The sequence below is a fragment of the Gorilla gorilla genome, chromosome 23 (assembly GCF_029281585.2).
Source record: "Gorilla gorilla gorilla isolate KB3781 chromosome 23, NHGRI_mGorGor1-v2.1_pri, whole genome shotgun sequence".
NCBI lineage: Eukaryota > Metazoa > Chordata > Mammalia > Primates > Hominidae > Gorilla > Gorilla gorilla.
Window position 1 is genome coordinate 36,548,266 of NC_086018.1, and position 27,994 is coordinate 36,576,259.

The 27,994-nt window shown below is 41.4% G+C and overlaps 1 protein-coding gene across 18 annotated transcripts in view; it reads right to left on the minus strand.

The window, feature by feature from the left end:
* DMC1 (DNA meiotic recombinase 1) overlaps positions 1-27,994 on the minus strand; it is a 67,333-nt gene that overhangs the window by 29,884 nt on the left and 9,455 nt on the right. For 6 of the 18 annotated variants that reach the window (XM_055374640.2, XM_055374641.2, XM_063704987.1 and 3 more), the window contains exons 6-12: positions 22,075-22,127; positions 19,403-19,444; positions 16,675-16,747; positions 6,076-6,167; positions 5,292-5,365; positions 5,048-5,162; positions 4,341-4,401 (exon numbers count right to left, since the gene is read on the minus strand). In XM_055374640.2, coding sequence (XP_055230615.1) covers positions 4,341-4,401; positions 5,048-5,162; positions 5,292-5,365; positions 6,076-6,167; positions 16,675-16,747; positions 19,403-19,444; positions 22,075-22,127 — 510 coding nt within the window. Of the gene's footprint in view, positions 1-4,340; positions 4,402-5,047; positions 5,163-5,291; positions 5,366-6,075; positions 6,168-9,116; positions 9,169-16,674; positions 16,748-19,402; positions 19,445-22,074; positions 22,128-27,994 lie in introns of all 18 variants that reach the window. The other 12 variants (XM_063704984.1, XM_055374642.2, XM_055374645.2 and 9 more) reach the window with 4 other exon arrangements.

Here is a 27,994-nt window from a genome sequence, read left to right on the forward strand (position 1 = left end):
TGGCGGGCGCCTACAGTCCCAAGCTACTAGGGAGGCTGAGGTGAGAGAATGGCATCAACCTGGGAGGCGGAGCTTGCAGTGAGCCGAGATCGCGCCATTGCACTTCAGCCTGAGTGACAGAGCAAGACTCCATCACAAAAAAAAAAAAGAAAAAAAAGAGTCTTGAAAAGTGAGAGATAGATATCAAACTGCGAAAGATGAAGCAAAATTGTTAAGGGTAAGTTTGGAAAATGCTTAAAGAGAGACACATTCATTTCAATGTAATTTACAGAATTTACTCCAGCATATCAAATATCTTTTAATATATCTGTCAATGATACATTTAATCTGCTACCATATGATGCATTGCTTCTGTTTTAAAGTAATAGCACTTTGTATTGCAACCATCAGAGTAATAATTAATTTACTCTAATTAATTTAGGCAAGAATCTTCAATGGATGCTAATATAAATGCATGAAAGCTTATTGCAGAGCAAGATATTTACACAGTCTCAAATTATCACACCACAAATTACTAATTAAATATAAAAGAGAATTTTTGTAATTTTCTTTTACAATGGAGACATCATGTGAATATCATCTTAATCATATGATCAGAATTAACATCACTAATAATGGGACAAACTGCCATCATGTGCCTCCTGATATGATATACTGAGAAGGCCATAATATTGCTTATGTAGTTTTCCTGTCAAAATGCTTAACATTTTAAATAATGAAGAAAAAATTCAACTTCAAATTGAGGGACATTGCAAAACAGTTGGCCTGTGTTCTACAAAAATGTCGGTGTCATAAAAGTCTAACAAAGGTTGAAGAGCTGTTCTGATTAAAGGAGACTAAAGAGACATGACAATTACACGCAGTGCATGTTCTTCAATTGATCCTGAATTGAATGCAAAACAAAAAAACCCCCAACAACTATAAAGGACATTATTGGGGCAACTGGAGACACTTGAATACAACTGCATATTAGATAACATTATTATGCCAATGTTAGAATTTCTGAATGTGATAATTATATTGTGGCTATGTAGAAGAACATCATTATTTTTAGAAGAGATATGCTGAAGTATTAAGAGGTGAAGTGTCATGATGTCTGCGAATAATTTTCAGTGGTTCAGAAGAAACTTCTCAAATGGTTCACCAAAAAATACATACACAGGCTAGGCGTGGTGGCTCACACCTGTAATCCCAGCACTTTGGGAGGCTGAGGTGAGCGAATCACCTGAGGTCAGGAGTTCGAGACCAGCCTGGCCAACATGAAGAAACCCCATCTCTACTAAAAATACAAAAATTAGCTGGCCATGGTGGCAGGCGCCTGTAATCCCAGCTACTCGGGAGGCTGAGGCAGGAGAATTGCTTGAACCCAGGAGGCAGAGGTTGCAGTGAGCTGAGATGGTGCTGCTGCACTCCAGCCTGAGTGACAGAGCAAGACTCTGTCTCAAAAAACAAACAAACACGACTGAGTGCGGTGGGTCATGCCTGTAATCCCAGGACTTTGGGAGGCCAAGGTGGGTGGAACACCTGAGGTCGGGAGTTCGAGACCAGCCTGGCCAACATGGTGAAACCCTGTCTCCACTAAAAATACAAAAAAAATTAGCCGGGGGTGGTTGGCAGGTGCCTGTAATCCTAGCTACTCGGGAGGCTGAGGCAGGAGAATCGCTTGAACCCAGAAGGTGGAGGTTGCAGTGAGCTGAGATCGCACCATTGCACTCCAGCCTGGGAAACAAGAGTGAAACTCCATCCAAAAAAAAAAGAGGCTGGGCACAGTGGCTTATGCCTGTAATCCCAGCACTTTGGGAGGCTGGGGCAGGTGGATCGTGAGGTCAAGAGATAGAAACCATCCTGGCTAACATGGTGAAACCCCGTCTCTACTAAAAATACAAAAAATTAGCCAGGTGTGGTGGCACGCGCCTATAGTCCCTGCTACTCGGGAGGCTGAGGCAGGAGAATCGCCTGAACCTGGGAGGCGGAGATTGCAGTGAGCTGGGATCGTGCCACTGCACTCTAGCCTGGGTGACAGAGCGAGACTCCGTCTCAAAAAAAAAAAGAAAAAGAAAAACAAACAAAAAACCGTATACACATACCACATACATATACATATGAGAATGTGTGTATGTGTGGAGAAACAAAGGTGTATGTACACCTACACACACACACACACACACACACACACACACACACACACACAGGAGAGAGAAAAAAATGTGGCAAATTTAACAACTGATGAACCTAGATAAATGAGTATGTCTTGCTCTGTCTCCCAGGCTGAAATGCAGTGGCATGAATTCATTGCACTAGTTTTTTAACTTCTCTCTGGTAAAAATATTTTCTAAATAAAAACTTTTTAAAAAAAATCTTTTTTTTTTTGTTTTTGAGACGGAGTCTTGTTCTGTCACCCAGGCTGGAGTGCAGTGGCACGATCTTGGCTCACTGCAACCTCCGCCTCCCAGGTTCAAGTGATCCTCCTGTCTTAGCCTCCCAAGAAGCTAGGACTACAGGTGCACGCCACCATGCCTGGCTAGTTTTTTTATTTTTAGTAAAGACAGGGTTTTGCCATGTTGTCCAGGCTGGTCTTGAACTCCTGACCTCAGGTGATCCGCCCACCTCGGCCTCCCAAAGTGCTGAGATTACAGTGAGCCACTGCCCACTGCACCCAGCCTTTAAAAGATTTTTTTAAAAGCTTTTTGTCTAGGCAAGGGGGCTCACACATGTAATCCTAGCACTTTGGGATGCCGAGGTGGGAGGATCGCTTGAGGCCAGGAGTTCGAGACCAGCCTGGCCAACATGGCAAAACCCTGTCTCTTCTAAAAATAAAAAAATTAGCCGGGCGTGGTGATGTGTGCTTCCCAGCTGCTCGGGAGGCTGAGGCTGGAGCATCACCTGAGCCTGAGAGGCAGAGGTTGCAGTGAGCAGAGATGGTGCCACTGCATTGCAGCTTGGGTGACAGAGTGAAACCTTGTCTCTTAAAAAAAAAAAAACACACACACACTTTAAAAAAGCATTATCATGAATTTAGATTTGTTTTGCTTTGTTTGAGACAGTCTTGCTCTGTCTCCCAGGCTGGAGTGCAGTGGTGTGTATTTAGGATTATTTTGATTGCTTATTCAGACACATAATGCTCAAAATTTGTTACGGTGGCAACAAACCTTTGATTTGTCTATTTTTATTATCCTACTTTAGCTCTCTGTGTGTTTCTATTCACTGCCGTCTTTCAGAGTCATCAATAGTTATGTGCACAAACACTTCAACAAATTCTGAATATGCCTAGTGTGAACTGAAATTCTTTTTCTTCAAACAGGAGACTTCTCCCATAGTGCCTCTGATAAATATATCTCATGTATATCCTGTAGAAAGATGACTTTTTTGTTTTTATGAATGGTATTTATTATACTGATAAGCTGCAATATAAGTTTTTATTTCCCTGAGATCTATTTCTTATTGTCCTCCCATACCCCTTTAGCCCTAGACCAAAGAGAAGCCCAAAGTACTGCTGAAAATGGTTAAAGTATTGCTTTATTCTATAAAGAACTAGAGAAAAATAGATTCTGGATACCAAGTGATATTTACAATTATGAAGTCATATACACTGTGCAATAAAGTGATTTTTTTTTTGAGATGCAGTTTTGCTCTTGTTGCACAAGCTGGAGTGCAATGGCATGATCTTGGCTCATTGCAACCTCCGCCTCCCAGGTTCAAGTGATTCTCCCACCTCAGCCTCCCGAATAGCTGGGATTACAGGTGCACGCCACCACGCCCAGCTAATTTTTTGTATTTTTAGTAGAGACGAGGCTTCATCATGTTGGCCAGGCTGGTCTTGAACTCCCGACCTCAGGTGATCCAACCATCTCGGCCTCCCAAAGTGTTGGGATTACAGGCATGAGCCACTGCGCCCAGTAATAAAGTGATTTGTGATATATTTGTGCCCACATAAAGACTAATGATTTTTAAATTCTTTTCTTTTTTCTTTTTTTTTTTTTGAGATAGAATCTTGCTCTGTTTCCCAGACAGGAGTACAATGGCGCGATCTCGGCTTACTACAACCTCCACCTCCCAGGTTCAAGTGATTCTTCTGCCTCAGCCTCCTGAGTAGCTGAGATTACAGGTGTGCGCCACCATACCTGGCTAATCTCTGTATTTTTAGTAGAGACAGGGTTTCACTATGTTAGTCAGGCTGGTCTCCATCTCCTGACCTCGTGATCCGCCTGCCTCAGCCTGCTAAAGTGCTGGAATTATAGGCGTGAGCCACCGTGCCCGGCCTTGAAATTATTTTCTATTCTACGCTCTAACCCTCTTTATATTAACCTCTGTGAAATAAAAAGTAGAATATTGGGGCTTACGTCATAGTTGCTCCTGGATCAGCAGTCATTTGATTGGTCACAAAAACAGCCACGTTATATTCTGCATCAAGAGATAAAATTTTAAAACTATGAGAAAGGCAATATAGATATTTAAAAGTTCATTGTTTAGATTTCAGAGTTTAGACATATTGCATCATGAATTTATTTTATAAATAACATCATATTCCTATTTTTCATTGACAACAGAAATTATTTGTTATTATTATTATTAAGGTTAGAATAAATATTTTTGGTTTAAAAAGAGTTGTAAAGCCGGGCTCAGCGGCTCATGCCTGTAATCCCAGCACTCTGGGAGGCTGAGGCGGGCAGATTACGAGGTCAGGAGCTCGAGACCAGCCTGGCCAACATGGTGAAACCCCGTCTCTACTAAAAATACAAAAAATTGGCCGGGTGTGATGGCAGGTGCCTATAATTCCAGCTACTCAGGAGGCTAAGGAGGAAGAATTGCTTGAACCTGGGAGGCGGAGGTTGCAGTGAGCCGAGATCGCACCACTGCACTCCAGCCTGGGCAACAGAGCGAGACATCATCTCAAAAAACAAAAAAAAAAAACAAAGAATTGTATTCTCATAAAGGTAATTTTATTTTTTAAAAAAAATCGCTGCCTCCTGACATTATATTCCAAGCTTCTCTGCAAAGAATACTTGACAAACATAGTCACAGATGCCATTTTATTTTAAAGATATACCTTCTGAGATTTTTTGGAGTCGTGACAACATCTGGGCCAATTTTTGCTGCCGTTCGGCCAACTCCCCACGGCCACTGAAATCCACTCGAAAAAGTGCCATTATTGAATCGATAATCTACACAGGATTAATGTAAAAATAAACATGCATTTGGAAATTGAAGGAAGACGTTATTTGAATAGAGATCAATAGAAGAAAAATATTATGCTAAATAGCTCTGTGAAAGCAATATTTAAAAGCTTGTACCAATAGCTTGAAGATGCCAGCTTCTTCATGGAACTTTGCTGCTACATAATCAAGTAGCTCCATCTGATGTTCACCTGATGGGAAACGCAGTGAGAAAATGTTATAAAAGTTGAAAGAAGCAGAGGCTAAGATCATTCATATTCTTGGGAGCCAGGCAAAATAAATTCCTTGAAGGATTCTCTTAATTATTTATGACTTTATTAAATATTATTGCAGCAGGGCATGGTGGCTCATGCCTATAATCCCAACACTTTGGGAGGCCGAGGCAGGTGGATCACTTGGGGTCAGGAGTTCAAGACCAGCCTTGCCAACATGGTGAAACCCTGACTCTACTAAAAAATACAAAAATTAGCTGGGTGTGGTGGCGCGTGCCTGTAATCCCAGCGACTTGGGAGGCTGAGGTAGGAGAATCACTTGAAGCCAGGAGTTGGAGGTTGCAGTGAGCCGAGATCATACCACTGCACTCCAGCCTGAGTGACAGAGCGAGACTCCATCTCAAAAAAAAAAAAAAAAATTATTGCATATTCTGCCTTAGCATATATACCAAATGCTACATTATCCAAAAAGAATGTTACTCTTAATTTCAAAGACAAAGAATAATAAATAATTTGAGGGCACTTTATTATCTAAGGACTTACCAGATGATAAAATTTATAGACTGAGTAAATTAATTTAGAGAAAAATAAAATAGAAAAAAAGTATCAAAATGTTGTATCACTCAAGTAGTAAATCAGTGCTGCCAACCTTATATTGACCCAAGCATCCAACTGCATGGGGCTCTTACTAGTATATGCACGTGCATAAAGTACGTTGTCCAGTACTGCATCATGGTCTACATTAAAGCGATCAGCAATGTCCCTAAGGCGATCTGGACGGCTGGAGTATGCCAAGATTAAGGATCCAATAAGTCAATTCTAAAAAAGTTTAGACAACCACTACAAAACATAATATCTTACGTAAATTAACAGAGAAGCCAAACAATGTACCTGTGAAGGTATTCTAGAGGATGCTAGCAACCATTTAAAGTCTATACAAGATTTGTTTATTCATAAGTGCCTCAACTTACCATAGGTAGTGATAATGGTCATAGAAATGTGAGGCAGTAATGACTTTAACTATTAAATTATCAAAACTTTACAATAACCTTGGAAGCTAGTTTTTATGGCCTGTTTTACATTTTACAATGTAAGACACTGGCAAACAGAGATTAGGCAAATGACTTGAGCTTATGCAGCAAATCAGTTAGAAGAGAAAAACTAGGAACTAAGCTTTGTGAGTCCTTTTGTTCTCAGATCTATAAAAATAGACCTGTAATAGATAATATCACTGAATTATAATTCAATAACTGCAAAGTGAATTAATTCACTCTCTTCATACCCCTCATTGCTCAATATGAAATAGTTTATTATATTATTAATCACATGTTGTTAAATGATAAATTTGACTACATGAACCAAAGGGTCAAAAAGGTAACTTCAAGGGCCCAGAAGAGAAATATTGACCAAAGGTTTTTTGTTGGCATAGGTTTTCTTTTTCTTTTCAAATCTTACCTGGAAAGTATATAGAGTTTAAAATCTACTTTCTTCTAAAGGAGTTGTCAGCTTTTTTTTTGTTTTCTCCTCCTTCAGTCTCCTGAGTAGCTGTGATTACAGGCACGAGCCATCATACCTAGCTAATTTTTGTATTTTTAGTGGAGACGGGGTTTCACCATGTTGGCCAGGCTGGTTTCAAACTCCTGACCTCAAGTGATATGCCTGCCTCGGCCTCCCAAAGTGCTAGGATTACAGGCATGAGCCACCATGCCTAGCCAGGAGTTGTTAGCTTTCTGAAATTAGCAAATTCATAGGGAAGCAAACTAAGTGCACCTGCAAAGGTCTTCTGAAAGAAGCTAATAATCACTTATACCTATAAACTATAAAGGAGTAATAAACATTTTTTTTAGGTCTTTGGTGATCCCAACAATATGTCTGAAGTAAAATGAGGTAAAATTAAATGCATGTTTGTGACCTTATTTCACTTTGTTTATAGTGTTTACATAACACTGATCCCAGTATAAGTAACTGTAAATCAAGGACCATTTATAATCTTATTTGTGATGTTTGCAATTAATTTAAATTCCCAGCCATTTATATCCTAATGCACTAGATATGTTCTTGTTGTTAGAGCTTTGGTGACAGCCACAAAAATCTTCCATTGTTATTGAGTATACCTAGTAGATGTTTTTGGTGGACAAGTTAGACAGGGAATTGGAAGAGGCAATAAAAACATTTTCATCATGTCGGTTTCTACAAATCCCAGATACTATGTTGTGGCAGGCCAGGTCTTACTATTGCAGGCCTCCATAACAACTGTTTCAGCACTGACTGAGTGGTTAAGTTAAATATTAAAAGCTGAAAGTGCCCTTATACAAAGGCTGGAATGTAACAAAAGGCCACCAAGAGTTTTGCCCAGGCCTTTCCTGGGCCTTGAAGCATGACAAGATAATGAAGAAATTCTTAACAGTACCTGTTTAGGATTAAACGAGTTTTATTGGGGGCCTGAAGAAACTCTCCAGGTCTCCACAAACAAGTTATTGGGGGTCTGAAGGAACTCCCCAAACCTCCATGATTTAGCAAGAGATAAGATAAGGGTAATCACCCCAGCACCTGGACCCATTTAGATTAAGTAAATTTACTGAGGCTCCAGAGGAAGGTCTTTAGGACTCAGATCTTAGTTATAGATCAAAAGAAGTTAATCACATATATTTTTAAAAATTTTTATTTTATTTTTTTGAGATGGAGTCTCACTCTGTTGCTCAGGCTGGAGTCCAGTGGCGCAATCTCGGCTCACTGCAACCTCTGCCTCCCTGGTTCAAGTGGTTCTCTTGCCTGAGCATCCTGAGTAGCTGGGACTACAGGCATGTGCCACCATGCCCAGCTAATTTTTGTATTTTTAGTAGAGACAAGGTTTCGCCATGTTGGCCAGGATGGTCTTGAACTCCTGACTTCAAGTGATCCACCCACCTCGGCCTCTCAAAGTGACTTATGTCTTTAGATGAATGCACACTTACAATAAACATAGCTGAGAAGGTATATAAGTTCTGGAAGACTTTGTAATTTTGAGTTGATCTGGTGTTATTTTCCAGGTCTTCTCCCTGTAACCGGTTACAGAAACAAAAACTCCCTCCTTTCCCAGTTCATTTGCATCTCATTATTGGGCCACAAGAATAAGCAGCCTGATCCTCAGTTTGGTCTGGGAACAATGTGACCATGGGTGTAAAACTTGGGCTTAAATCCTCAACAAAATACTAGCAAACCAAATTCAACAATACATTAAACAGATCATTCATCATGACCAAGTAGGATTCGTCTCAGGGATGCAAGGATGGTTCAACATATACAAATCAATGTGATATATCAACAGAATGGACAAAAAACATATGATCATTTCAATTGATGCTGAAAAAAGCATTTGATAAAATTCAACATTCATTTATGATAAAAAAAAACCCCTAAAAAAATTGGGTATAGAAGGGACATAACCCAACATAAAAGCCATATACAACAGACCCACAGCTAGTATCATACTGGATGGGGAAAAACTGAAAGTCTTTCCTCTAAGATCTGGAACAAGTATGCCCACTTTCACCACTGTTATTCAACATAATACTCAAAGTCCTAGCTAGAGCAATCAGACAAGAGAAATAAATAAAGGTCATCCAGATTGAAAAGGAGGAAGTCAAATTATCCTTGTTTGCTGATAATAAGATCTTATGTTTGGAAAAACCCAGACTCCACCAAAAAGCTATTAGAACTGATAAACAAATTCAGAAAAGTTGCAGGATACAAAATCAACGTACAAAAATCAGCAGCATTTCTAAATACCGACAGGGAACAATCTGAAAAAGAAATTCAAAAATTAATCCCATTTACAATAGCTACGAATAAAATTAAATACCTAGAAATTAACTTAACCAAAGAAGTGAAGGATCTCTACAATGAAAACTATAAAACATTGATGAAATACATTGAAGAGGACACACAAAAAACAGAAAGATATTGCATGTTCATGAGTTGGAAGAATCAATACTGTTAAAATGTCCATACTAAACACAGCAATCTACAGAGTCAATGCAATTCCTATCAAAATACCAATGACATTCTTCAGAGAAATAGAAAAACAACCCTAAAATTTATATGGAACCACAAAAGACCCAGAATAGCCAAAGCTATCTTGAGCAAAAAGAACGAAACTAAAGGAACCACATAACCTGACTTCAAATTATACTATAGAGCTATAGTATCCAAAACAGCATGGTATGGGCATAAAAACAGATGCATAGACCAATGGAACAGAATATAAAACTCAGAAACAAATCCACACACCTACAGTGAACTCATTTTCGACAAAGGTGCCAATAACATACATTGGAGAAAGGACGGTCTCTTCAGTAAACGGTGCTGGGAAAATGGGATATCCATATGCAGAAGAATGAAATTAGACCCCTATCTCTCACCATATACAAACATCAAATAAAAATGGATTAAAGACTTAAATCTAAGACCTCGAACTATGAAACTACTAAAAGGAAGCATTGGGGAAACTCTGTAGAACACTGGACTGGGTAAAGATTTCTTGAGTAATACCACACAAGCACAGTCAACTGTAGGATATAATAAATTCCTCTTCAAAGGTTTTAGCCTGTAAATTGTTTTTTTTTTTTTTGAGACGGAGTCTTGCTCTGTCACCCAGGCTGGAGTGCAATGGCATGATCTTGGCTCACTGCAAGCTCCACCTCCCAGGTTCACGCCATTCTCCTGCCTCAGCCACCTGAGTAGCTGCAACTACAGGTGCCCGCCACCACGCCCGGCTAATTTTTTGTATTTTTAGTAGAGACAGGGTTTCACCATGTTAGCCAGGATGGTCTCGATCTCCTGACCTTGTGATCCACCCACCTCGGCCTCCCAAAGTGCTGGGATTACAGGCGTGAGCCATAGTGCCCAGCTGCCTGTAAATTGTTAAGTACAATGAGTTTTGAGATCCTCTCCAAGGAACCAATGTATCAGTATGTTCAGCTCCCCTGTTCTTTGTTCTCCATTTTAAAGGTTAACTTCCTCCTTCTTCTTGCTTTCTTGCCCCTAGTTTCAGTAAACAACCTTTTCCATCAGTTCTAATCAGTAGTTTACATCTGTTCCCCTGGTCATCTGCTCCATGCTGAGTCTCCCCTGGTCAACTGCTCTGTCCTAAGTCACCCCTGGTCACCTGCTCTGACCTGAGTCACCTTTAGTCACCTGTTCCTAACCATCCTTCCTGCCAAACTACTCACTCCACCACTCCGACTCATAACCCTGCTCTCTTTAAAATAGCCAATCGGAATTAGCTTAGACTGTGCAGTCCAACCCTAGCCAACAGGGGAATGACACAGCAGTAGGGGCTACTTGAGTCAGGAATAAAACCCCCTTCCCCTCCCTTGTTCAGATGTGCTCTCGCCATTGCTCCATCAGTGAGTCACACCCTTTTATAGAAGTAAAATTGCCTTGCTGAGAAAATATTTGCAAACTATCCATCTGACAAGGGATTGATAACCAGAATATATAAAAAGTTCAAACAACTCTATAGGAAAAAAATCTAATAATCTTATTTAAAAATGGGCAAAATATCTGAAAAGACATTTCTCAAAAGAAGTGTGAAAGGAAAATATCTTGGGCCTCCAGAATCACTAAGGAAAACTCAAACTGGAAATTGCTTATGGCAAACCTGCCTTTCATTCTATTCAAAGTCACTCCTCTGCTCACTGAGATAGATGTATATCTGACTGCCTCCTTTGGAAAGGATAATCAGAAACTCAAAAGAATGCAACCATTTGTGTCTCACCTATCTGTGACCTGGAAGCCCACTCCTTGCTTTGCTTAGAGTCTTCCAGTCTTTGCTTCAGGTTGTCCCGCCTTTCCAGACTGGACCAATGTTTTTACATATACTGATAGATGTCTCATGTCTCCCAAAATGTGTAGAACCTAGCTGTGCCCCAACCACCTTGGGCACACGTCGTCAGGACTTCCTGAGGCTGTGTCACGGGCGTATCCCCAACCTTGGCAAAATAAACTTTCTTTTTTTTTTTTTGAGACAGAGTCTTGCTCTGTCCCCAGGCTGGAGTGCAGTGGCGCGATCTTAGCTCACTGCAACCTCCACCTCCTGGAATCAAGCGATTCCCCTGCCTCAGCCTCCTGAGTAGCTGGGACTACAGGCACGTGCCACCATGCCCGTCTAATTTTTTTTTTTTTTGTATTTTAGTAGAGACGGGGTTTCACCATGTTGGCCAGGATGGTCTCAATCTCCTGACCTCGTGATCTGCCCACCTTGGCCTCCCAAAGTGCTGGGATTACAGGCATGAGCCACCGCGCCCGGCCGCAAAATAAACTCTCTAAACTAACTCAGACCTGTCTCAGATTCTCTGGGTTCACAGAAGACATACAAATGGCAAATAGCTTTATGAAAAGGTGCTCAATGTCACTGATCATCAGAGAAATGCAAATCAAAACTACAATGAAATATCATCTCACCCCAGTTAATATGGCTTTTATACAAAAGACAGGGAATAACAAAACCAGGCATGGTGGCTTATGCCTGTAATCCCAGCACTTTGGGAGGCCCAGGTGGGAGGATCACTAGAGCTCAGGAGTTGGAGACCAGCCTGGGCAACATGGTGAGACCCTATCTCTACCAAAAAAATACAAAAATTAGCTGGGCATGGTGGCACACACCTGTAGTCCCAGTTACTTGAGAAGCTGAGGTGGGAGGATCACTTGAGTCCTGGATGTTGAGGCAGCAGTGATCCATGATCACGTCATTGCACTCCAGCCTAGGCAACAGAGTGAGACCCTGTCTCAAAAACAAAACAAAACAATTTTTTTTTTTTGAGATGGAGTCTTGCTCTGTCGCCCAGGCCGGACTGCAGTGGCGCTATCTCGGCTCACTGCAAGGTCCGCCTCCCGGGTTCACACCATCTCCTGCCTCAGCCTCCCGAGTAGCTGGGACTACAGGTGCCCACCACTGCGCCTGGCTAATTTTTTGTATTTTTAGTAGAGACGGGGTTTCACCGTGTTAGCCAGGATGGTCTCAATTTCCTGACCTCGTGATCCGCCCGTGTCGGCCTCCCAAAGTGCTAGGATTACAGGCGTGAGCCACAGCGGCCAGCCAAAACAATTTAAAATGAAAAAACTTGGGCTTATGCTGAAGGGAAGTTCAGATAAATTATAAATATTTATTAACCAATTACCATATGGAATTAATTACCATATTAATCAATTACCAAGGCAAAGCATTATGGAGGATATAAGGAGTCCTAAGACAACCTATGCCCTAGGTAAATTTAAAACATAATTAAAGAGGCAAAATATAAACATATAAAAAGAAAACTATCAAGAGACAGCAGTATAAGTATGAGACACCGAAAGAATGAGAACACTCCAATGTGGCCCTTGCCACAGTGCCCTGCACCCCCACCCAGCTGTTCTTCTCCACTCTCTCTTGCATATGACTTAGCTCCTAAGTATTCCTATTGTTCTTAATAAAATCCAAATTGCAGGCCGGGCGTCGTGGCTCACGCCTGTAATCCCAGCACTTTGGGAGGCCAAGGTGGGTGGATCACCTGAGGTCGGGAGTTCGAGACCAGCCTGACCAACATGGAGAAACCCTGTCTCTACTAAAAATACAAAATTAGCTGGGTGTGGTGGCATGCACCTGTAATCGCAGCTACTCGGGAGGCTGAGGCAGGAGAATCGCTTGAACCCGGGAGGCGGAAGTTGTGGTGAGCCGAGATCGCGCCATTGCACTCCAGCCTGGGCAACAAGAGTGAAACTCCATCTCGAAAAAAAAAAACTCCAAATTGCCCAAACAGTGGCTGCTACTCTGCAAGAACAATTCTTCCCTCTCTGAGATAAGAATCATCCTTAATCAATTGTTTCTGAAACCAGCTGAACTCCAGCTGAGCACCCTTGTTAAAGCCCTGTACAACATTTCACCCTCCTTCCCCAAGTTAAAAGGCTCTTTCAGAGTCTTCTCATGCCTGGCATTTCTGAAAAGGGACTTCTGCAAACAGTTCTCTGTTTTGTTTTCTAAGTGAGTATTTTAGATAGTAAATTCTATAATAGGTCAAGAAGGACAAGAGTTTCTAAATTGAGTAATTAGGGAAGATTAGAAAAAGCAGGCCTTGAAATGAGAGCCTTAAATGATTTGTATGATTCAGAAAGACTGTGAGATGGGGATGGAAGGAGCAAATACCCAAGAAGATAGAAATATACCATGCAAAGTTCTCTGTGACCAGACAAATTAACAGCCAAGAGTGAGAGCAAAATAAAGGCACTTTCAGACATACTAAGGTTCAAAGTTTACCACCTGGATTACATTTCTGAAAGAAATAAGTATTACAGCAAAACAAAAATACAGGAAAGAATAACATTTGGGATGCAAGAAACCATAATGAACAAAGAAAACAAAAATCTTTATAGTTAAATCTAAATAACTGCTGATGTACAATGTTTTTAGATTTTTTTTCTTTTGCTAGAGACAGAGTCTTGCTATGTTGCCCAGGCTAATCATGAACTCCTGGCCTCAAATAAGCCTCCTGCCTCAGCCTTCCAAGTAGCTGGGATTTATAGCCACCACACCTGGCTAATTTAAAATTTATTTTGTAGAGATACTATGTTGCCCAGGCTGGTCTTGAACTCCTGGCCTCAAGTGATCTTCCTGCCTTGGCCTCCCAAAGTGCTGGGATCACTGGAGTGAGACTAGACATATGTGCAAATTTTGATAACAAAGTATGTTTACAGGCAATGGGATGGACTAAAACAGATTCATCTCTTTGCCTCTAATAGTGGCAATGGTGAGTACTGAGCTTGGAGAGGCAGGCTGGGGCTTCACTGTGAACAGCCTTACAAATGTGCATAGGTCTTCTTTGTTATTAAAAAGAATTTCCTCTGAATACCTCCTCAAACTAGTATATTTTTTCTTCCTATTTGTTTTTGTTTTTTTTTTTTGAGACGGAGTTTCCCTCTTGTTGCCCAGGCTGGAGTGCAATGGCACGATCTCGGCTCACCGCAACCTCCGCCTCCCAGTTCAAGCGATTCTCCTGCCTAAGCCTCCTGAGTAGCTGGAATTACAGGCATGTGCCGCCACGCCCGGCTAATTTTGTATTTTTAGTAGAGACAGGGTTTCTCCATGTTGGTCAGGCTGGTCTCGAACTCCTGACCTCAGGTGATCCACCCGCCTCAGCCTCCCAAAGTGCTGGGATTACAGGTGTGAGCCACCGCGCCTAGCCTTCTTCCTTTCATTGGTCAATTTCATACTGCCTCCCTCCCTTGTTGTTTGTTTACATAAAGCTTCTATCACCTCACCCTATGGCAAATGTTCGCTTGAACTCCTAATTTTGAACTTATAATGATCTTTCTCAGGCTGTATCCTCAAAATCCGTGTGTGTGTAACATTGCTGACAACTCATCGTCTTGAAACTTTCCTTTTGCTTGACTTTTACAACCAGATTTCCTTCTACTTCCTCTGTCTCTGGGTTCCTCATTTTAGTCCTCTTCCTAAATATAAACATACCTCAAAGTTATGTTCTCAATTCTCCTCTCTTCTCTCTCTATAAGTTCTCTTTCCCACTTGGTTAATTCATCCACATTTCTGGGCCTACCCCTTTCTCAAGCTGAATTCAATATTTCCCAGTGCCATCTGGATATCCTCATGTACATCATATTCAATACATTAAAATGATGGCTGGGTGCAATGGCTCATGCCTGTAATCCCAGTCCTTTGGGAGGCCAAGGCAGGCAGATTGCTTGAGCCCAGGAGTTGGAGACCAGCCTGGGCAACGTGGTGAAACCTGGTCTCTACAAAAGATAAAAAAAATTAGCCAGGCGTGGTGGTATGTGCCTGTAGTTCCAGCTACTCAGAAGGCTGAAGTGGGAGGATCACTGACCCTGGGAGTTCGAGTCTGCAGTGAGTGTAATTGGGCCACTGCACTCCAGCCTGGGCAACAGAGCAAGACCCTGTCTCAAAAGAAGAAAAAAATTAGGCCAGGCGTGATGGCTCACGCCTGTAATTCCAACACTTTGGGAGGCTGAGGTGGGTGGATCACTTGAGGTCAGGAGTTCAAAACCAGCCTGGCCAACATGGCGAAACCCCAACTGTATTAAAAATACAAAAATTAGCCAGGTGTGGTGGTGCACATTTGTAAACTTAGCTACTTGGGAAGCTGAGGTTGCAGTGAGTTGAGACTGCACCACTGCATTCCAGCCTGGGTGATGGAGAAAGACACTGTCTCAAAAAAAAAAAAAAAAAAAAGAAGTAAAATTAGTACATTAAAATGAAACATCACCTTTTCTCTGAAGCATGATCTTTCCAGTTCTATTGTTAGCATCACATAACTATTCTCCTAGTATCTAGACAAAAAACCTGAGCGGTTTCTCAAACCTGTCTTTCCTTTGTCTACCAAATATAGCCATCAAGTCCTATCAATTTTCCTAATACTTCTTTTCCTTTTCTTTTTATTCTTACCAGTTCCAACCTAGATCAAGTTCTCATTACTTGCCTAGAATATTGCTAAAGTATCGATTTTACACCCACTATCTTGTTTCAAAGCCTTTCATGTCTAAGATCCCAATCATCTTTCTAGCCCATATCCTGGAATACCTTACACTTTAATTAAACTGCAATTCGTTGTGTTACCCAAACAGGTTCTGCCTGTTTTCCTTATTAACTTCCACCCTCTTCATACCGTTCCCTTCATTTGGGACCATGACTTTCAGTGAGTCAATAATCTTTCAGCCAGGCGCAGTGGCTCACCCCTGTAATCCCAGCACTGTGGGAGGCTGAGGCAGGTGGATCACCTGGGGTCAGGAGTTCCAGAACAGCCTGGTCAACATGGCAAAACCCTGTCTCTACTAAAAATACAAAAAAATTAGCCAGGTGTGGTGGCACACACCTGTAATCCCAGCTACTCGGTAGGCTGAGGCAGGAGAATTGATTGAACCCAAGAGATGGAGGTTGCAGTGAGCCGAGATTGCCCCACTGGACTCCACCCTGGGCAACAGGGAGATTCCGTCTCAAAAAAAAAAAAATATTTTTTCTAACTATTAAGCAACATCTTTAGAGAAGTAAGAGGATTAAAAATGATGATATAATTTCCTCTCATGTATTTGTTTTGTCTCATAAACCCATATGAAGAAGTGAAACCTCATTAAATAAAAAGTGATTTGAGAACTTAACCAGTAATTGTTTTCCCTTTGGTTTGTCTCATTACTGCTGGTTTATGGAATGACTACAAAGATTGTATATCTCAGACAAACTCTTTAGTGGTAACATTCCTATATCACACTATTATGTTAGCAACTTTAAATAAAAAGGTTACAAAGTATTTTCTGTATCAATGAAGATAATCTTTCCTCCTGGGTAGCCACCAGCTCCTGGAAGTTGAGCTGTCACTAGGAAGCAATTAAAAATTTATATTAATAGGAGTGAATAAACTTTGTACAAATGACTATATAAATACACATGGAATCTGCTGTTGCAACTCTTTAGTACATTTTGCAAAGAGTCATGATCCTTTCGTTTCTAAACAACATGTTATATTTTCATATTACTTAACCAGTGTGAAATTATAAGTATTCTGCCAGCATAGTTGTAATTCAACAAATAATTTCACTACCTTTCACAATGGAAGATATTCGTGAAAGTTAGTTCTCCCAAATAATGGAAATAAAATTTAAATATTACTAATTTTCTTTCTTTTTCTTTTCTTTTTTTTTTTTTTTTTTTTTTGTGAGACGAGTCTAGCTCTGTCATCAGGTTGGAGTGCAGTGGCGCAATCTCGGCTCACTGCAATCTCCACCTCCCGGGTTCAAGCAATTCTTCTGCCTCAGCCTCCCAAGTAGCTGGGACTACAGGCAGGCACTGCCACGCCCAGCTAATTTTTGTACTTTTAGTAGAGATGGGGTTTCACCATGTTGGCCAGGATGGTCTTGATCTCCTGACCTCGTGATCTGCCCACCTCGGCCTCCCAAAGTGCTGGGATTACAGGCTTGAGCCACCACGCCCAACCTACTAACTTTCTTTCTACAAGAAATAGTCACAAATATGGCCGGGCATGGTGGCTCATGCCTGTAATCCCAGCACTTTGGGAGGCCAAGGTGGGTGGATCATTTGAGGTCAAGGGTTCGAGACCAGCCTGACCAACATGGTAAAACCCTGTCTCTACTAAAAGTACAAAAATTAGCCAGGTGTGGTGGTGCATGCCTGTAATCCCAGCTACTCTGGAGGCTGAGGCAGGAGAATTGCTTGAACCTGGGAGGCGGAGGCTGCAGTGAGCTGAGATCGTGCCACTGCAGTCCAGCCTGGGTGACAGATCAAGACTTCATCTCAAAAAAAAAAAAGAAAGACAGAAAGAAAAAAGGAAAAAAAGAAAGAAATAGTCACAAATAGGCCGAGTGGGTGGATCATGAGGTCAGGAGTTTGAGACCAGCCTCATCAACATGGTGAAACCCCGTCTCTACTGAAAATACAAAAAACGAAAATTAGCCGGGCATGGTCGGGAGTGCCTGTAATCCCAGCTACTCAGGAGACTGAGGCAGGAGAATCGCTTGAACCTGGGAGGCGGAAGTTGCAGTGAGCTGAGATCGCACCACTGCACTCCAACCTGGGTGACACAGCGAGACTCCGTCTCAAAAAAAAAAAAGTCACAAATATAATTTATGCTATATAACTAATATAAGTTACCTTTAAATTAATGTATGTCAAATTTTAAAAATGCATTTACTTTTTTTTTTGAGACAGGTCTCACTTTGTCGCCCAGGCTGGAGTACAGTCGCACGATCTCGGCCCACGGCAATCTCTGCCTCCCGGGTTCAAGTGATTCTCCGACCTCAGCCTCCCCAGTAGCTGGGATTACAGGCATGTTCAACCAGGCCCAGCTAACTTTTGTATTTTTTAGTAGAGACAGGGTTTCACCATGTTTACCAGGCTGGTCTCAAACTCCTGACTTCAGGAGATCCTCCTGCCTTGGCCTCCCAAAGTGCTGGGATTACAGGTGTGAGCCACCACGCTCGACTGCAATTACTTTTTATGTAGTAGTAGTTAACACTAAGGAGCTACTTTATACCGGGTACATACATTATTTCATTTACTTTTCAAAACAATCCTAACATTTGGCACTGTCATTATTTCAATTTTATTGGTGGGGGAAATTAGAGAAGTAGAGCAACTTGCCCAAGGTCACACAGCTAATGATAGAACCAGGACTGAAGTCCGGCATTTTGATTCCAGAACTCCTTTCTTTTTTTTTTTTTTTTTTTTTTGAGACGAGTCTTGCTCTGTTGCCCAGGCTGGAGTGCAGTGGCGCGATATCGGCTCACTGCAAGCTCTGCCTCCCTGGTTCACGCCATTCTCCTGCCTCAGCCTCCCCAGCAGCTGGGACTACAGGCGCCCGCCACCATGCCCGGCTAATTTTTTTGTATTTTTAGTAGAGACAGGGTTTCACCGTGTTAGCCAGGATGGTCTGGATCTCCTGACCTTGTGATCCGCCCGCCTCGGCCTCCCAAAGTGCTGGGATTACAGGCGTGAGCCACCGGGCCCGGCCAGAACTCCTTTCTTAACCACTTTGCCAAGTTCCTTCTCCATAGCTCAAAGAAATGCACAGTAGTGTATTTGTGGAAAAGGAGATATCTTTCGTTATTTTGTTTAAAACAATTTTGTTTTTAAGTCTCTCTTAGGGCCAATTTTATGCCATGGAAAGTGAAAGATTCTAGGACTCAATAGATTTTGTGTCACTCTTCTAAAAAAGATATAGAAAAGATGGAATGGGAAAAATTGAGACAGTGGACTCCTCACCAACACATTCATATACCCATTCAACTTCTCTCTATTTCTACTCAGGTGTTCATAGTGCAGCACATACATCACCTCAAGGATCACACATTCAAAGACCAGCTGTATAACCACGGGCAGTTTACTTAATCTGCCTGTGTTTTAGTTTCCTTGCAAGTATGTTCAGATATGAGATTATTTAGAGTATCAGGCACATAGTAGATGTTTGATAAGTAATAGCTATGATTATTATTGTTATTCTTGTTATATATCCTTACCACAGAGGGTATGAGAAAGCTGGGTTTTTCCAGTACGAAATTCTGTGAAATACAGAAAAAAATGATTTTAAAAATGCATAATTTCCAGATATTTTCATAAAGAATAAAACATGGCTTCAGAATATTACTGTTTTCTTTTTCTTTTCCAACTGGCAAATCTTACTGATAAAGTATCTCGGGTGTTATTTTTTATTTTTTTTTTGAGACAGAGTCTTGCTCTCACTCAGGCTGGAGTGCAGTGGCACAATCTCGGCTCACTGCAACCTTCGCCTCCCGGGTTCAAGCGATTCTCCTGACTCAGCCTCCTGAGTTGCTGGGATTACAGGTGCCTGCCACCACGCCCGGCTAGTTTTTGTATTTTAAGTAGAGATGGGGTTTCACCATATTGGCCAGGCTGGTCTCGAACTCCTGAACTCAGGTGATCCGCCCACCTCAGCCTCCCAAAGTGCTGGGATTACAGGTGTGAGCCACCACGCCCGGCCTTATTTGTTTAATATAAATTAATTTAAACCAAGTTTTCCTTACTAACAGTCATATAAATGAAAGTTTAAGGCCAGGCGCGGTGGCTTATGCCTGTAATCCCAGCACTTTGGGAGGCTGAGGCGGGTGGATCACAAGGTCAGGAGATTGAGACCATCCTGGCTAACACTGTGTAACCCCATCTCCACTAAAAATACAAAAAATTAGCCGGGTGTGGTGGTGGGCGCCTGTAGTCCCAGCTACTCGGGAGGCTGAGGCAGGAGAATGGTGTGAACTCGGGAGGCGGAGCTTGCAGTGAGCCGAGATCGCGCCACTGCACTCCAGCCTGGGTGACAGAGCGAGACTCCGTCTCAAAAAAAAAAGAAAATTTAAGACCCTACCACCTGGGGTAAAGTGCGGTGACTCACACCTGTAATCCCAGCACTTTGGGAGGATGAGATGAATGGATCACTTGAGGTCAGGAGTTCGAGACCAGCCTGGCAAACATGGTGAAACCCCATCTCTACCAAAAATACAACAATTAGCTGGGCATGGTGGCTCATGCCTGTAATCCTAGCACTTTGGGAGGCCGAGGCGGGCAGGCTGCATGAGCTCAGGAGTTCGAGACCAGCCTGGGCAACATGGTGAAATGCCATCTCTACTAAAAAATAAAAAATTAGCTGGGTGTGGTGGCGTGCACCTATAGTCCCAGCTACTTGGGAGGCTGAGGCAGAATTGCTTGAACCTGGGAGGCAGAAGTTGCAGTGAGCCAAGATCAGGCCACTGCACTCCAGCCTGGGCAACAGAGTGAGACTCCATCTCCAAAAAAAAAAAAAAAATCAGCCAGGCGTGGTGGCAGTTGCCTGTAATCCCAGCTACACAGGAAGCTGAGGCAGAATTGCTTGAACCCAGGAGGCAGAGGTTGCAGTGAGCCGAGATGGCACCACTGCACTGCAGCCTGGGAGACAGAGCAAGACTCCATCTCTAAATAAATAAATAAATAAATGAAAATAAAATAAAGACCCTACCACAGGAAAGAAAGCCTGGGGTTCCCCTACTGAACTGAGGTCCTTAAAGGGGAGCTGAAGTAGTCTTAAACTGGTGCCATCCCCTAGCTACCAGCAAAAGCAAATTCGTCTGGAGGAAAACTTTCCTATTTACCAATCCAGGTCCATTGAACTTTCATAGATTAAAATCAAACAATAAGCTCAGAAACACCAGTAAATACAGAAGAAGGTAAGCCACTAAGACTGAGTCAACAGAAATAATGAAAACCAGATTTAGTGCCCAAGTCAACAGAAAAAAAAAAAAAACAAAAAACAGATTTAGTTCTCCAAGGACAGCAAATACTGGAATTCCCAGATGTGATACACAGTGTAGCTATGCATGAATTGCTTTTTAAAAATAGAGGATAGGACAGGTGCAGTGGCTCATGCCTGTAATCCCAATACTTTGGGAGGTCAAAGTGGGAGGATTGCTTGAGTCCAGGAGTTCGAGACCATCTTGGGCAACATAGCGAGACCCTGTATCTATTATTTAAAAAAAAAATAGAGGATATAATCAGGGAAGAGGGAATCTAGTCTCTATGTTCATGGAACATTAATTGCCTACAAATAAAATCAGCCTCATTATTCAATTACCTTTTGAACAAATAAGTGAAAAAAAATCTATTATCAGCTGGGCGCAGTGGCTCACGCCTGTAATCCCAGCACTTTGGAAGGCCGAGGTCAGGAGATCAAGACCATCCTGGCTAACATGGTGAAACCCCGTCTCCACTAAAAATACAAAAAAATTAGCTGGGCGTGGTGGCAGGTGCCTGTAGTCCCAGCTACTCGGGAGGCTGAGGCAGGAGAATGGTGTGAACCCGGGAGGCAGAGCTTGCAGGAAGCCGAGATTGCGCCACTGCACTCCAGCCTGGACCTGGGTGACACAGCGAGACTCCGTCTCAAAAAAAAAAAAAAAATCTATTATCTTCTATAGGAATCACAAATAAAAGATGAAAAGTGTTGATAAGACCCATCTGTTAATGTTCATGTATATTTTCGTTGCAGTACAGAATGATCTCATGTTATGATAATTGAGATTTTGTAAGTTCCAAAATACTTACAATTTATTATTGGTTGTTTATTTAATTATATGTGTATGTATACACATAGATGTGTATGTGTGTGTGTATAATATTTCATTTAACAAAATATTAAGGTTCTACCTACCTCCAAAAGCTTCTGTAATTGCCATACTTTCAATTCCACCTCCTAGCAACTTACTGGAAATAGAAAGAAAGCATTAGTAACAGGAACAGAAATAGAAATATTAAGAGAGGAGAAAGTATTCATATCATTAGTATCCTTCCTATCTATGTATCTATCTATCTATGTATCTGTGTATCTATCTATCTATTCTATCATCTACCTATCTATCTACAGAACATGAACAGCAATTCTTGGCTGAACAAATAGCATGCCACTTGCTAGATCACAGGTTCTATTGTGTATGGGCAAGTGGATCAGCAAAACAAATGATAAGCCCTATCGTTCTTACTTCAATAGTAAATGGAACCTGGGAATACTGCATGCTGTAGGCTTAAAAAATAATAATAATAAATTATTTTAAGAAAAAACTTAAAAAATAGTAAATGGGTTAGCAAGGCCTTATGTCTTACTAGTCTTTAGAATCGAATTGGAGTTACAGATCGTCTTAATTATTATTATTATTATTTTTTTTTTTTTCGAGATGGAGTCTTGCTCTGTCGCCCAGGATGGAATGCAGTGGTGTGATCTTGGCTCACTGCAGCCTCCGCCTACCAGGTTCAAGAGATTCTCCTGCCTCAGCCTCACGAGTAGCTGGGATTACAGGTGCCTGCCACCACGCCAGGCTAATTTTTGTATTTTTAGTAGAAATGGGGTTTCACCATATTGGCCAGGTTGGTCTCGAACTCCTGACCTCAGGTGATCCGCCTGCCTTGACTTCCCAAAGTGCTGGGATTACAGGCATAAGCCACCATGCCCAGCCCATCTTAGTTATTAATTGGGTATTTAATATTGTGCTGGAACTATATTTCTAAAGTCAATTGAATTTTCAATGTTTTTTCTTTTCTTTTTCTTTTTTGAGACAGGATCTTGTTCTGTCGCCTGACACAGGGCTAATTTTTTATTTTTTGTATGGCTGGGGTCTTGCTATGTTGCCCAGGCTGGTCTCAAACTCCTGAGGCTCAAGAGATCTGCCCACCTTGGCCTTCCAAAGTGCTGGGATTATAGACATAAGCCATCATGCCTGGCTTCAGTTTTTAATATACTGAAAAACATGAAAAACAGGTATTAGGAAAATCCAGTGATTGTCATTATGGTCAGGTTATCTCACATAAACCAAATTTTATGGAGGACATGTCAGACTAGTAAATGTCAAAGATGTTGTAGGTAATGCTAGCAGTTAGAAGAGTAACTGTCAGATTTTGACAGCATACATTTAATTGGTAACCCAATGTTGTAGTGCATTTAAAGTTCTGAATATGAAAAGGTCCTAAATTTAAGTCATGATCTCATTCATTCATTAAATGCAACACATATTAATTGTGTTAATTGTGCTAACACCTGGTAGGGGCACTTTAAAAACCTTGTATGTAGTCTATTAACACGATTTTTTGGGATGTGATCACAAGTCAGACAAAAATTTAAGATATATAGATAATCCAATAGATTTACATTTACATAGTTTAAGAGAGCAATTTAAATGTAAATTGAAACAATGTTGGAAGTTATCCACAAATTTAGTAAGGGCTGCAGACTTCAATAAGGAAAAGAAAAATCTAGATAGTGACCTGCACAACTTAAATCTAAAGGACATGGGCTAAGTGATCAACCCATTTGGAGGGAATACACTTGGAAATCTTATAGGCCCAGCAACTATTTTTTTCTTCATCTTTTATTTTAAATTCAGGGGTACATGTGCCAGATATGCAGGTTTGTTACATAGGTAAACGTGTGCCATGGTGGTTGGGCTAGCAACTATTAAAGAAAGCTTTATTTGTCCCTCTTCTTCCTGAGAAAAATTACCCTGGAAAGCTATATCTCTGGAAAATCCCAGACAAAATTCCTGGTTGATATGTAATCTCAATCAGCTGAAAAGGTAACCCCAAAATTTACCTGTGAGGGTACCCCAAATTATTTGGGATAGCACAATTGTTTCCTTTTTGAGACTCAGGAAAATTTAGAATTAAGTGTAGAAATAGTGTTTTTAAATATAGGGAGATTTAAAAATAGAGACACAAATCAAACCCATAGATTACTATTTTCATATTAAATTTGGCAATATGGGCATGGTGGCTCATGTCTGTAATCTTAGCACTTTGGGAGCCCAAGGGAGGTGGATCACTCGAGCCTGGGAGTTCAAGACCAGCCTGGATAACATGGCGAAACCCAGTCTCTACAGAAAATACCAAAATTAGCCAGGTATGCTGGCCTGTGCCTGCAGTCCCATCTACTCAGGCTGCAGTGAGCCGTGATGGAGCCACTGCATTTTAGCCTGGGTGACAGAGTGAGACTGTGTCTCAAAAAATAAAATAGAATATAAATAAATAAATAAATTTGGTAATAATCTGTGCATATTTGATATTTGAGATCTTTTAACGTTTAAGATAATTTGACCTTTTTGTAATGGATTGGCCTCTGACTGATTAAATGGTACATTCCTTCAATTTTCAAGTTGATAACTAATTTTATAAATAGTATTTGAACATTTAAGGGTGCCTACAACTCACTATACTTCTAAATTTATTTGAGTTACAAAAGATATTTAGGTAATTGGGAAGATTTTGCTGTTAATAATTAGATAATTAGACAAAGTTCTTTTTTTTTTTGAGACGGAGTCTCACTCTGTTGCCCAGGCTGGAGTGCAGTGGCGTGATCTTGGCTCACTGCAACCTCTGCCTCCTGGGTTCAAGCAATTCTCTGCATCAGCCTCCTGAGTAGCTGGGATTACAGGCACCCGCCACCATGCCCGGCTAATTTTTGTATTTTTAGTAGAGACAGGGTGATCCTGTCTTTAGTAGAGACCTTGTGATCCACCCGCCTCAGCCTCCCAAAGTGTTGGGATTACAGGTGTGAGCCACCGCACCTGGCCAACAAATAAAGTTCTTAAAGAAAATACACTAAATGTATAAACATAATTAAAATGTTTAAGAGAATTTAATCTTGTTATAAAAGCTCCCTTAAAATGTGCTAGATTTATAAAGGGACTTAAAGCTTAAGGAAAAATGTATAATATTTTAATTAATTAAATATTAATTTTTAAAAACCTAGCTCCTGGCTGGGCGCAGTGGCTCACATCTGTAATCCCAGTACTTTGGGAGGCCGAGGCAAGTGGATCATCTGAGGTCAGGAGTTCGAGGCCAGCCTGGCCAACATGGTGAAACTCTGTCTCTACTAAAAATACAAAAATTAGCCCGGTGTGGTGGCACACACCTGTAGTCCCAGCTACTCAGGAGGCTGAGGCAGGAGAATTGCTTGAACCCAGGAGGCGGAGGTTGCAGTGAGCCGAGATCATGCCACTGCACTCCAGCCTGGGTGACAGAGCAAGACTCTGTCTCAAAAGCAAACAAACAACCAAAAAAAACCTAGCTCCTGAATGATCTTTTCTGTTCTCAAGAGCAAACATCAAGGGCACCAGAAAACTCACAATAACAGTAATTATTTCTTTAGCCCAGTGGTTCTTAGACCACCATGTGGTAGAGTAACTAAAGAAAATCAGGTTGTCATTTGAATCAAGTGTTTTGTTGATCAACCTCATTTTGACCAATTTGCCTAGGGGTAGGATTTCTCCAAGCCTCTTCCTTAACTTTACTTGAAAAAAGGGTATGTGATTTTAAAAGTCTGGGACAATGCCAGGTTAAACGGGTGTTTTCTTTTTCTTTTTTTCTTTTGAGACTGAGTCTCACTCTATTGCCCAGGCTGGAGTGCCGTGGCACGATCTCGGCTCACTACAACCTCCATCTCCCAGGTTCAAGCGATTCTCCTGCCTCAGCCTCCCGAGTAGCTGTGACCACAGGCACATGCCACCATGCCCGGCTAATTTTTTGTATTTTTAGTAGAGACGGGGTTTCTCCATGTTGGTCAGGCTGGTCTCAAACTCCTGATCTCAAGTGATCCACCCGCCTCGGCCTCCCAAAATGCTGGGATTAAAGGTGTGAGCCACCGCGCCCGGCCATTTTTTTTGTATTTTTTAGTAGAGACAGGGTTTCACCATGTTGGCCAGGCTGGTCTAGAACTCCTGACCTAAGGTGATCCACCCATCTTGGCCTCCCGAAGTGCTGGGATTACAGGTGTGGGCCATCGTGCCCTGCCAAAACAGGTGTTTTGTGTCACTGCAGGATTTCACAGGCTGGTGTGCGCTGTGACTCTTCAAGAAGAATATATAGTATATGGTACTTCTCAAACTTATTCACTATTTGTTTATTCATTCATTTAGTCATTCAACAAATATTTATTGCACACCTAGTTTATGCCAGGGATTGTTTTGTGCACTTGGGATAAACTAGAGAACAAAAGAGACAGAATTTTTTTCTCTCACAAAGTTTACAATCTAGTGAGAGATTAGATAATAAACACAAATAGGCCAGGCGCCGGTAGCTCACACCTGTAATCCCAGCACTTTGGGAGGCTGAAGCGGTGGATCATGGGATCAGAAGTTCAAGACCAGCCTGGCCAAGATGCTGAAACCCTGTCTCTACTAAAAGTACAAAAAACAGCCGGGCGTGGTGGCGGGCACCTGTAATCCCAGCTACTCAGGAGGCTGAGGCAGGTGAATCGCTTGAACCTGGGCAGCAGAGGTTGCAGTGAGCTGAGATCACACCACTGCACTCCAGCCTGGGTGACAGAGCAAGACTCCATCTGAAAAAAATAAAAAATAAAAAAAATAAAAAATAAACACAAATAAGTAAAATATGTAGTACATCAGATGTTATTAAATGGTATGGATAAAAATAAGGCCAGGAAAGGGGACAAGGAAGACAGAGTATGAAAGCGAGGAGGTTATATTGTCAAATAAAGTGATCAGAGAAGTTCTCATTGAGACGTGGACATTTTTGCCAAGACCTGAAAGAGATGACAGCAAGCCATGTAGATCTAAGAGGAAAGAATATGATAGGCAGAGGCAGCACAAAGTGCAAAGGCCCTGATGCAGGAGTGTATCTGACATGTTCTGGGAATAGCAAAAAGGTCACTATGGCTGGTACATAGAAAACTAGAAAAGTGAAATATCAGAGATTGGAGAGGACTTTGGTTTCTTTTCTGAGTGAGAGGGGGAATCATCAGGGTGTTATGAGCCACTGCATTCCAGCCTAACCTATGTTTTAAAGTGACCATTCTGGCTCTTTTGTGAATTAAAAAAAAAAAAACAGTAGGGGCAAGGTCTCAAGGAGGGAGGTTAATTAGAGGTTATTATAATAATCCAGGGGAGATATTAATAGGTGGTAGTTTAGTCCAGTGAGGTAACAGTAGAAGTGGTAAGAAATAGTTGAATTATATTCTCACTCTCTATGTACACACACACATATACACATAAAAATAATATATATTATATATTAATCTTTTATTACAGAAAATATCAAGCATAAACAAATGTAGAAAAAAAATAATGAACCATCGTGTCTATCACTCAGCTTCAACAATCGTCAACTATGAACTCAGGGTAAATCTTTTTTCATATAGACCACTAACCATTTACCTCCCTTCCCATATTATTTTAAGCATATACTAAGCAACATATCATTTCATTATAAATATTTCAGTATGTATCCCTAAAAGATGAAGACTCTCATCTTTAACAACCATATTCCCACTATCACACTTAAATTTAGTAATTCCTTAATTTTTTTTTTTTTCAGACAAGGTTTCTCTCTGCGTCACCCAGACTAGAGTGCAGTGGCATGGTCGCGGCTCACTAGAGCCTCAACCTCAACCTCCTGGGCTCTAGCAATCCTTCTATCTCAGACTGCTGAGTAGCTAGAACTACAGGTGTGCATGATCACACCCAGCTAATTAATTTTTTTTTTTTTTTGTAGAGACAAGGTCTCAGTTTGTCGTTAGGATGATCTCAAGAGATCCCCTCCCCACCTCCGGCCTTGGCCTCCCAAGGTGC